This window comes from Nyctibius grandis, chromosome 3, assembly GCF_013368605.1.
Source record: "Nyctibius grandis isolate bNycGra1 chromosome 3, bNycGra1.pri, whole genome shotgun sequence".
Classification (NCBI taxonomy): domain Eukaryota; kingdom Metazoa; phylum Chordata; class Aves; order Nyctibiiformes; family Nyctibiidae; genus Nyctibius; species Nyctibius grandis.
Genome location: NC_090660.1, coordinates 30,398,586 through 30,410,778, shown reverse-complemented (window position 1 = coordinate 30,410,778; position 12,193 = coordinate 30,398,586). Strand labels below are relative to the sequence as shown.

Here is a 12,193-nt window from a genome sequence, read left to right as displayed (position 1 = left end):
CGCATTATTTGTCTCTAGTCACGATGAGACCTTAGCTCCTCAAGAATTGTGGAGGCCCTGTCTTCAGGCACAGACTCCACATGCAGAGGCTTTGGTCTGCCCAACCAAGTACAAAATAAGGTCCTATTTTCTGCCTGTGTTACCAAATTTAATAGATTTGCTCTATTAGCATGCACAGGATCCCCTTTCAGCAAGTTAGCAGCACAAAGCAATCCCAGGTCACCCACAAAACCACCATCCACAGCTCTATTTAATGATCTTTGAGCTGGTCTCTTGCACTTCTGCAACCAGATCACAGCACTCTTCCAGATTAAGTTGCTCTCCTGGGCACTATTTAAATGATTTCCTGGAACCCTCATGATGTAGATTGGCACAGAGTTTTTCCGTCTTCGACTGTGGCCATCATGGTTTTCTTCAAGTTGGGAACACCTGTTTCTTCTCATAAGGAGAATGGTGTAAAACCCTGTAATTATTACTATAAGCGCAAAGCATGGCTTTCTTGATTGATCCATTCTGCTTCTCATTTGTTCTTCTTAGGTATATGCAAATGGGATTCGTAACATTGATCTACACTTCATAATCCGTAAACTGGCAGCACCTGTCATCTCTGTTCTGTTACTTTCCCTGTGTGTACCATACATCATAGCTTCTGGTGTTGTACCTTTATTAGGTATGTATACGATCAGAATACCTGTTTTATCATCTGATGGTTTAGAGCAGCGTAAATATATCTGTGGAAATAAAACTTCAAGCGCTAGGTTATTTAAAAAAATAACAACAAAAACACCACTATTCTGCCAGCAAATGTAAATGCTTAAGGATTGCTGTGTCATCTTAAAAGTTTGGGGATTTTTTGAGAAATGCAATACATTATTCTGACTGGCTTTTTAATAAACGAAGTGCAGAACACATCAAGAGCATGGGACTGCATAATAACTAACAGCAGAAGCGTAGATATCTAGCTAGCTTGGGAAAGGGATGATTAATTCATTTCTTCCTTGGACAATCAACCTTTAATTTTAGTCTCTCTTTAAGAGCTGTACTGAGCTGAGGACGTATTTTGTGACTTGTCAGATTCTAAAGGAAGATTAGGACAGGTGAAATTACTGGTTTTTGTTTTGAGAGTTTCATTCAATATTAAAATGTAACTTGTAAATACAGTTTGTTTTTTTCAGACTTCCCTATCTCCTCATAAATGAGGGAAATAATTTTATTAGAAGCAGGGTAGATATGCTTTTTCATCACCAGTTGTCTTTGTTGCTAGTTAGTTCTGATGTTAACAATGTGTTCAAGAAGTCCCATTTTATTCTTCAACCACTCACTTGAATGCAGACTTTTATAGTGTCAACATCTGGAGAGTTGTGTCTTGTTTTGTAGGAGTTACCGCTGAAATGCAAAACCTAGTTCAGCGACGGATTTATCCTTTTCTGCTTATGGTGGTGGTTTTGATGGGAATTCTCTCCTTCCAAGTCCGCCAGTTCAAGCGCCTTTATGAACATATTAAAAATGACAAGTGAGTATATAGTGTTAATTTTTCCACTTTAAATTGTGGTAACAACTTCAGATTGAATTCAGGTGTTGTAGATACTTAGGGCTAAAAGGGATTTTAAGAAGCTTTCTAGACAAATGACCCTCTGAGGCAGACCTAAACTGTTCTTGGCAAATGTTTTAGCTGTGGTTCAGGTACATAAACACAGGAACAGACTGTCTTTATAAATGGAAGACACTCCCCTATATCTAACTTGAATGTATTTTACCACAAATGAAGCTGGTTGCTTGTTTGTCTCCCCCTCTGTAGTCTTGAAGGACAAGTGAATGTAATAATTATGACATATCTGGAAGTAAAATCATGTCTCAATCTGCTGCTTATAAAACCATTTCTCCAACCTTTTCTGCATAACTGTTTTTCTTATTCTTTCTACTAATTAGTCCAATTAATCTGTTAAAGAACATTCAGTTGTTTTTGTGTGTTAACCATATTACCTTATTTTTTGTGTTACCCTAATTACCTCATGTGTTGGTTATTTAGAAAAGTAAGTTTTGGACCCCAGCAACTAGTCTTCCTAGGCTTCTTTGTATTGAAAATTAATAAATGAGTTTGTTGTGTTTGTGTCCTGAGTTACCCTTGAACAGTTTTGCTTTCCTCTGACTACAAAAGGAGTCAAACCTGAAATAAATTTCTTTGAATCTTGAAATGTTAGGAAGTGACTGATACATTATGTGTTTGGTGTAAATGTGAAATTAATAGTATTTAGAAATATTAAGAGAGTTGTAACTATAATTAAACTCTCAGCAGATCAGTTTATATTTTAGCACCTTTTATTTGATCAGCTGATTTAAATCCTGTTCGCTACCTGCCTTCATAACATGTCCTGTAGTATTTGGCCTGCAGTAGTATGTATAGCTGCTATTTATATTTACAAATGGGTTTTGAGCTAAATGTTAGTATCTTTCAGGCAGAATGCGTATTTAATTGCAACTTGCATTAATGTTACAAGTTGCTTTCTTGTGTACATGAGGCGTGTAAACAGTATACAAAGCTGTGAAAACATAGCTAAGTGAAAATTACTTTGATATTAAATTAACTTATTAAATGTTATAATCATCCTTGTAGACAAGAAGTTTGTACAACTTAAGTTAATGATCTCATTTCAGGAAGTAAGCAAACATAGTCATGCTAGTCAGTAGATATTTATGGTTTAGAAATATGCTTAATTAAATCTTTCATGTAACAAATTTCAAAAGCATATACAAGTTTTTGTGACATTCTAAAATGTACAAAAAATATGTGATTGTTGTTTAGTGATGGTACCATGAGAAAAGGTGCAGTGGTGAAAAAGTTTCTAAAGGAAGTGTCAGGTTTCAGGGGAAGAATTAATAGGTGTATATGGCTTTTCTACTTGTAGAACCAGCATACAAATAGGAAGCATGAAAGGAATTTAGAGGGCAAAAAGTAGGAGTGTGAAACAATGATATAGAGGAAGTGAGGAATAATGTGAAAGGTAGGAAATCTGCCAAGCTTATGAGATGGTGAGATGTTGAAACAGAATTTAAATAAAGGAATATCGCAGCCCTTATAGGCTTGACATGGAGGAGCATTAGGATATTTTCTCTCCCTTTAAGAAAGATTGAGCTGCAGTAAAAGTTCTTCCTTTACAGTATTTATTTTTTTCAGCCAGGGTGTTTTTCATTGGATATATGATCTGAGCCTCTCTTCCTCTTACCCAGTGCATGTTCTGTGTTGTGGCAGATTCTTTTTTGAGCTTAGAACCTCATTAGCACTCTCATTTGGTTTTATATCTGAGTTGTTGAGATGTTAAAGTGGCAGTGGCTCAAACAGACACTGCAGAGATACTCTTAAAAGTATCATCCAGCAAAGGGGCTGGGTATATAAATAATTCAAGCACACTCTTTATATTTTGTATCTTCATTCAGCTTATATATGTCTGAATTGTATGACTACCAAAGTTAAGGCTGTAAACACAAACCTGTAATGCCTACATTAAGGAATGCCTGAATGTTGAGAAAAAAGATGAGGATGGTTGAAGACCATTAAGGGGGGAGGGGATCACTTGTAGAATAATTTTTATTGAGATGAGAAAGCTACTTCTGCAGCAAAGGAGATAGAGTGGGTTTGTGTTACAGAATTGTATTAACTTTTGTTAATTTCTCACTGTTTTTATTATAATCCCAGGTACCTTGTTGGGCAACGACTTGTGAATTACGAACGAAAGTCTGGTAAACAAGGCACATCAACAACTCCACCTCAGTCCTCACAAGAATAGATGGTCATATTAAACATCTTGACCTTCCCTTTGCCTTTACATGTCTTTTTTTCATAGACTTTTCTTCAGTCTTTGGATATCTCTCCCAATAATACTCTCAGCAGTGTTTTGGCTTCTGTTAGTAGCATCCAGATAGCAGTTAAGGCTCTGTTCCTTAGCTGCATTTTCTGATGTTATCAATGCTGTCTGAGGCCTGTATATGTGTAAATAGAAGTATCCTGACACCCTGAAACCTTGGATTAAGAAGAATGTGCATTGTACATCTTTAAAAAAGTATATTAATTTATTAAATCTAGTTGTCACTTTATTTTGGACTGCTGTTCTGTTGACAATGTGCCACAAAGCAATAGTGCTAAGAGGCAAGATGTTTTTACAAAATTTGGAGCTTACTTTATGGTGTTCATAACAGTTCTTATTGTAGTAATATAGCATGATTTTTCATGAATGGAAAGGCCACACAGAGAATATCAAAAGTAAATAACTGTCTTACACTCAGCAATGAAGTGGCTATGGTGAGAACATAATGAACTATGTATCTTGCTGTCAAGTCTTTTTTATTATTTTGTATAACACCAAAGCTGTTGTACATTTTCTATTGCCTGATTGTTTTTCATGTGTCTGAGTTTGTAATATTGTACAGTTGCTGTTAAATCAAGAAAATATTTCCTCTCTGAGAATGCAGATGTACTTGTTGAGGCTCAGCTGGGTTTTTCTGTTTCGGTGGGGGTGGGTTGGCTTTGGTAATCTGGATTTCCTTAATTGAAACAGTAAGTAAAAAATTTACTAAGGCCAGGTGATGGAAGCATTTAAAGGTACCAAGGAAAATTAGGTAGGTTCACAACTTACATTGTAGCCAATTTCTTATCAGTAATAGAATTTTTCAGGAACCTCAAGAGGAGGGGTGAACCTTATCTGATGTGTTTGCACAGAAACAAAGAGCATAGTGTAAGCAACCTTCTGACCTGGTCCTTAATTAGAGATTGAAATCTTCTTTCTGTAAGTTACCAAAGTTGCGAATTGTAATATAAATTTTATATTGCACAATTACTTTTAAAAAAAAAAAAGACCCACAACAACAACAAAAAATCTCTTTTCTTTCAGAATTGGTCACTGTGAATTTTTGTGGGAATAATATTAAGGAAGTGATTCATCACGTGTCATTTATTGCCTGTGGGGCAGGGAAATACATATGATATGAAACAGGCAAGGAAAAGTTAGCAGATTTCTTTGCAAGGACACAGTCAAACAAGAGCCACCAAATCAAGTCTGTGTTACTTCTGTATGTAGATAAGAGTTCTTTTGCAGTAATGTTTGGGGTTTTTTTATGTAGATATTTTAAAGAAAATACAGAACAGTATCACAAAGCTTTAAGTAGCATTAAATCACATGCTTAGATTGCAGTATCTTTCCTAGATTAAATGGGGGAAATGTGAGTATCCATTGTGGTAATCAGAAAATTGATGGAACATTTAACTTGCTTCTCGGTACACTGTCCTTCAGTATTCTGTACTTAACCATATGTGTATGTAATTAATACTTGAGAATCTGGCAGGTGCTTTGAGAGTGTCATCTCCTTTTATTGATGTTGCATCTCTGATCTGGCATGTTTTGAGCTAATGTGGTCCAGGCTGTGATGGTGGTAGTGTGTTTTTTGGTGTCTGGACTCATGTTCTAAGGCAGTGAGCACAAGCCAAATGCATCTGAATCTAGTGGCAGGAGGACTGGGCTGTCACTATCAGAAGGTCAGAAACTACTGTTTTACAGAATTACTGTTGTCCTGATGGTTTTGAACCACAAATATTACCCTTTGGAGTGATTTACTAGGAAATTTCCAGTGAAATGAAATTATAGAAAAATAACCAAAATACTTCTCTCATTCACTGTTGCTGACTAAATGCTAAATTGAGTATTCGCCCCATATATTTTTGATGTGCATAAATATTGCATTTGACTATTTACAGTGGTGTACATTGTGGGACAGATATATTTTCACAAGATTAAATTCACTGATAACATACATTCTTACTTATGCCAAGATTCTGTCTTTGACATATTTTTCATAAACAGTTCCAAAATGGTCTTGCCACTCAAATATTGCGAGCACTACTGTGCATCATGCAGAATTGCAGTAGTGTGGTTCTTGTAACTTCGTGTTTTTATCCAGACAAACTGGTCTTAACATTAAAATTTATTAAGAAAAAGCCTTTGTGGTGTTTCTTATTACTGTTATTTTACAAGTCATGTCAGAAGAAACTGAATTGGGCCAGTCGTGTAATGTGAACTGTAACTATTTTAATGTAGCTTACGTTATCTGCATTTGCTCTTTGTTATGGAGAACTGGTCAAATCAAACTGTTCTGCTTGCCTTTGCACTGCTTTACAGATCCCAGGTGAAGTGAAGTTTGTTTCTGAAACTGTCCATTGTGAACTTTCAAAAAATCTCATTTCTTATCTCCTTAATTTTACATGTGTTTTGGGAAAGAAGATGGAGGTTGTATAGAACAAGAATTAAATCACACTACTTTTTTTTATTGTTTTAACAGTTTGCCTTATCGTGCTGTGTGTACTCCTCTGTCATAGAAACTTGATAGTAAGCATGTAAGTTAACTGGCTGTTACCAAGACTGCTGACGAGCTCTGTACCAGTGGCTTCCATCTGTGCTAGAGTAATACAGCATGCAGGGGTCTTATATTACTCTTCAAGTGGGAAGAATTCTGCGCGCGTGCGTGTGTGTGTGTGTGTGTGGTGGTGACCTGGGGTCTTGAATGGAGGGGTTGGAGATGCGTACTGACTTAATTGTATTCCCTTTGTGGTGCTGAGTATCTAATGCTGTTAGTAGTTCTACAGGCCTTCATCCAAGAACTGTCAGATGGCTCTGTAGCTATCTTTTACATACTGAAAGAAGTTAATTGCAGCATGGCTCTGACTGTTTTTACACAAATTATTATATATTGATTAAAAATAGTTAAAACTCTGCATCCTTTCTCTGACTCCCCCTTCTCTACTTAAAGCCTAAGTTACTTGTTTCTGGTTTTGAGGGCCCTCTGGAACCTGTAACTATTTTCTGTCAGTAACTTCCTCAGTAAGATGCCAGCTCCAACACCAGTTACAGTATTCACATCACTTTTCAGCTGAGTACATTAATTCTTTCCTTGCTTTCCCCTAAGCTTGAGCAAACATCTTCATAAAAATCTGCACAGCAGCCCCACTGTTCTTCAGAGAGCTCTGTAAAAAGCCTTTACCTTACCAAGCACAGGTGACAGTGATTTGTTGATTCCACTGCCTGGCATGCTGATCAGTGTCGTCTTGTTTACTCCTACGCCACTGTCTGTCCATCCGTTTAGATTGGAAATTGTTTGTGGCAGGGCCAATGCTCTTGTTCTGCTTGCCTTGTGCATGGGCACTGCACAGCCTGCACAATGAGTTGGGTTCTTAGGACAAATGATGCTACAGATAATAAAAACAGGAAACTGAATCTTGGTAGTAGTATGAAGTTCAGGATGCAAAAACGGAAGCTGTGTTTTGAAACAGATCAGGAAACAACTTTTACAAAGCATAATGGTAAGTTAGAGCTCTCTTACTCTGGTATTTCAGTTCTTAATTAGATTAACTGGAACTAAAGAATTGCGTAGTTATAACAGCAATTTTATTAAATCTGTGATTATTCCAGAAAAGCTATGCTTCTGTTTTTAATTTCTTCGTTTAGAAGTGCCATGGTCTAGTTGACACAGTGCTGTTAGGTCAAAGGTTGGACTCAATCCCAGAGGTCTCTTCCAACCTACTTGGTTTTGTGATTCTGTGATAAATTGAGAAACAATATGCTGAAATCCAAGTTACTTAAGAATGGAAATTTTTAGAAGGTGGTATTTCCAAAGGCCAAATGTGATTCCAAAATAAACTGAATGTTTTGAATTCACTATAATACTGAGGAATGAAGGAATGACAAGATTATTTCACAACTCTGCACATCAGTTTTGCCGCTTACATGCTTACTTGCTGTTACCTCTTACTTGCTGAGTAGTGGCCAATGCCAAAGCTGCACAGGGACTCCCTCCCCTTCCCCTGTATAAGGAGAAATCAAACATATCTGGAGTTGTCTGACATCAGGGCAGGGGCACTTAACCATACTTGTCTGCTTTACGTTAAATCACTTGGCTTTCAAGGAGTGTTTCTGTTCCTGGAAAATGACACTAGTTTTACTGAGAGAGAACAGACTTCCTTGTTGCTTACAAAAACAGAGAACACTGCAAAGCTGAGTGTTTATTTATATTGAATAGAATTTCTGTATTAGAACCTAGATAATGAAGATCTGCATTGGTGTGCCATGTTCAGCAGGTGCAAATTGCGTAAATGGCCTGGTTGAATTCGGTAAGGAATGTGCTCGATCTAAAAATACTGCTGCATTATAATGGCGTATACATGGGATATTTAGGCTAGTTGTGACCAGGAGTCGTGGAAGCAGCAGCAGAATTTCGAAGCTGAAATCAGGCAATGCTGCTATAAAGCAACAATTATGTCCATGGATATACTTTTAAATGTTCTTTATATAAAAGAATAATCAGTAAAATGCATGGGGGGAAGTACTCGGTGTCTAGGAAGAAATCTGAGTTACTTCTTTCACTGGAGCCGCACTTGTGTATTTACTACCTGTGTTTTCATGGAGTTTGATGAGCTTTTTCTTAACAGAAAATGTTCAGGCCTTACTACCTTTATAACTTTGGGCAAAGATTCTCAACATGACCCATCAATGTCTCTCTCACTGGCCCTTTCTGCAATCTCTTTTTCTTCCTCGTTGAAAGGGATTTCTTGACCTAACAGCCACATTACTTACCCGTGTAATCTCAAGTTTCCTTAAACAACCTTGCATTAACCTGCCTGTAATTGGCAACTGTGGTCACACCACCAACCCTCGAAACTGAGGCCTCCCTCCCTTGCCTACCTGTTGATCTTAATTTTACTCACCAGCTATCTCAGAGGTTATTTCACTCTTTGTTACGCTGTCTTAGTAGTCTTCCTAATATTTAAGCAGATGTTTTAGTGTAATTACATGTGAAAAGCATGCTACTTTTAGCTAAAAATATTAGTTCCCTGAAGTATAAATGACTTCTTAAAAAGGACTCTATATTCCAATTTGCCAAACTTAAAACATGAGTAATTATGCATGTACTTTGTGTATTGTTAACACAGGAGTAACGAGTAGAAAATGTGCAGTACATCTGGTTCTGCTTATAAACCAGGAGACTGCATAGTAAGGATGATCATAATTCATGTAACTGGTGGTTTTTGATGTTTATTTCCCCCTGCCCCCTGCAGTTAAATACGTGATGATCTCTGGCCAGTCAGGGCCAAAGGATAGAGGAGAGCAGTGCCCATGCTCCTCTTTCTGCAAAGATCAACAAGCATATCCCCCAGAAGTTTTTTTATTAATTTTTGTTACATTTAAGCATTTATGCAAAGATTAATTTAGTCACGCCTTTATAGATGAAGCGTGTTCTGGAGCAGCATGCAATTAATTGGTCTCCTGCGTGTTCCGGAGCGGTGGGAAAGCCCACACTGCCTCGTTAGCACGAGTGGTGCCCGGTGTGGAGCACAGCAGATGCTGACAGGCAGCGGGCGGTGGCCGTACTGTGTGTGGTGGGGACAGTCCATCAGCGGTATTGCTGTCCTGGATTTCCAGGCCCCTGGAGGCTGACCCCAGTGGAGGTGCTCCTGCCCGTCACGGGCAGCTGGGCTGTCACGTGAAGCAGCAGCTACTGCGAGTAACAGGAATTCTGGGGAATATGTTGCCCTGAGTCTGTTCTGCCGCTTGGGCAGTGTTTGCCCACATCTCATCCAGGCCTGGAAGGCAGCTACGAGAGAACCGGAGTCACGACGGCCGTGCTGCACCGGTGCTGCTGACCCAGCGGTGCGCCGGGGGGACGCGCGGGGCCCACGGGCTGCAGAGTCCGGGGGACACAGAGGCCGATCTCCTCGCTCCAGGCTCTGCCGGTCACTTGCCGTTGAGGTGTTTCAGGTCTTTTCAGAAGTTCGTAGAAAACGGGTGCTGCTCTTGCGTTTTAAACAACGGAGGCACCAACCCCCTTCCCTGGCCTGGCCCCCGTTAAGCACCCGGGCCGGCCTCCCGCCCGCCCCGCCCCGGCCTCTCTCCGCCGCGTTGCCTGGGCAACGGGGCCGCGGAGAGGGGCAGGTGAGCTGCCCTGCCCGGGCCTCCCCCGGGCTCAGGGGTACCGGGGGGGGAAACAGCACCGGCGAGGACGGGGAGGCCGCTGCCGTTGCTGGGGGTGGGTCCTGGGGCGCTGCCCGCCGGCGGCAGCCGTGGGACGGCGGTTGGGCTCCCGCCGGCCGCAGCTCTCCCGGCGCCGGGGCCTGGCGGCGGCCGCCGTGAGGTTACATCAGACGGCTCGTACCTCGGTGCTGCCGATCGCTCGGGCAGGAGGGAGGAGGCACCGGCCCCCGGGCCGGGCCGGCTTGTCGGAGCGGGAGCTGGGGCGTTGGCAGCCGGCTGCGCTCCTTGTCGGCTCTGGGCCTGTGGGTTGCGGTCACCCGCAGCAAGGCAAGGCTGGGCTGCGTGCACGTACTTGTTGGGTTTAGCTTTGTACCCAGAACACCTGGGGCTGGTTTTGGGTGCATGAACGGAAAAAATAGAAAATAAGAGCAAAGAGGAGGTGAGAGAGATTAGGTGACCTTTGCGTTTAGCAGGAGAGTGACCCGTGTCAGAGCACAAACAGTAGGTACTGCCGTGGACCGATGGCGACGAGTTGCAAAGGCTGGCTGACCCGACTGAATGGTTCTTTGCTCATTAGGTGTGTGTATGCACAGGAGGTTCCCTCTGAACATCAGGGAACACTCTCACTGTGAGGGTGACCAAGCATTGGTACAGGCTGCCCAGAGGAAAGAGACCTGGGGGTGCTGATCGACAGCCGGCTAAACATGAGCCAGCAGTGTGCCCAGGTGGCCAAGAAGGCCAATGGCATCCTGGCCTCTATTAGGAATAGTGTAGCCAGCCGGTCTAGGGAAGTGATCGTCCCTCTGTACTCGGCACTGGTGAGGCCGCACCTTGAATACTGCGTCCAGTTCTGGGCCCCGCACTTCAAGAAAGATGTTGAGGTGTGGGAGAGAGTCCAGAGGAGGGCAACCAAGGTGGTGAAGGGTCTGGAGGGTCTGACCTACAAGGAACGGCTGAGGGAGCTGGGGTTGTTTAGCCTGGAGAAGAGGAGGCTCCGAGGTGACCTTATTGCAGTCTACAACTACCTGAAGGGAGGTGTTAAAGAAAATTGGCAGAGTCCGGGTCTCTAGGTTTGCTGGTTTTATTAACAACTCAGAGGTGGACCACCACCGCAGTGAATGGTACCTGACTCAAATTCACTATCGGTTTATATAGAAACTAATAATCAATTACATCATAAACATTTCATAAGCTTCTGTTAATAATCCACTAACTATTTCAATTCCTCTTTCTTCCTTCATCAAGAGTCCACAAAAGTCCATTCTTTTCCATTGTTTAGCTGATCTTTATGTTCTGGTTCCGCTCCGACTCCGGCCGACACCCCGTCCTCGATGTTCTTGCCGTGATCGGCGTCCTTAATGTTCTTGCCGTGATCAGCGTCCCATCCTGATCCAGGTTGATCAGAGTCCAGTTCCCACCGTCAGTGTCTCCTAAACATTCAACTTTAAAAACAACTGAAGTTATGTTTAAAACCTTATCTATACTAATTTTTATTTCTAAGTATCCTATATTTCTTTTAAGGTAAAGAAAAGGTTAACCATACATCCCCTTTACTAAAATCATCAGAAGGTAATACTTCTAGGCCTACTCCTGTTTAGCTGCTCATTAAGCTTTGATTGATGATTTGTTCAGTCCTAGGTCAGGATTACACAAGGAGCTTTGAGAACAATATTCATGGATTGTGAAAGCCCACCTGTGTTTATTCAGATAGACTTATATTAATTATTCTATTCTTCATTCTATTTCACCCCTATTGATTCTTGTTTCTCTAACTCATAAGAACTTTTTCATTAATCGTGTGGAAATTTCTATAACAATTCCCTCCTTTTGTTTTTTATTGCATCCCTGCAATTATTTGTATCTCCATGATGATTTTATTTTTAAAGCAAAGGAAGAAAAACATCTCACACAACACTGTCCCAACACTAGTACAATCACAAGGACAATAATTATAAGCGAGGCAATTACAATCAGCTTCTTTATCCATAAGGCCAAGTCTGGGAACCAAGATGTGAGCCAAGAGAGTGTTTCAGTAGATCCTCACGAGGTGTCGTCTTTTTCTACTTTTTGCATCATAGAACTCACTTCCCAAATTTTGTGCACATCTGTGAGCAGTTCTCCAGATATGTCTGTGTACGTACAGCAACTGATACTTAAAACTGTACACACTCCTCCTCGTGAGG

At 40.9% G+C, this 12,193-nt stretch overlaps 1 protein-coding gene across 4 annotated transcripts in view; it reads left to right on the top strand.

Moving 5' to 3' along the window:
• The window catches only part of MARCHF6 (membrane associated ring-CH-type finger 6), a 56,697-nt gene extending 50,711 nt beyond the window's left edge, over positions 1-5,986 (top strand). For all 4 annotated transcript variants that reach the window (XM_068396450.1, XM_068396448.1, XM_068396447.1 and 1 more), the window contains exons 24-26: positions 538-670; positions 1,378-1,513; positions 3,695-5,986. In XM_068396450.1, the coding sequence (XP_068252551.1) occupies positions 538-670; positions 1,378-1,513; positions 3,695-3,785 (360 nt within the window). In that variant the 3' untranslated portion in view covers positions 3,786-5,986. The remainder of the gene's footprint in view (positions 1-537; positions 671-1,377; positions 1,514-3,694) is intronic.
• Positions 5,987-12,193: the final 6,207 nt, after the last annotated feature.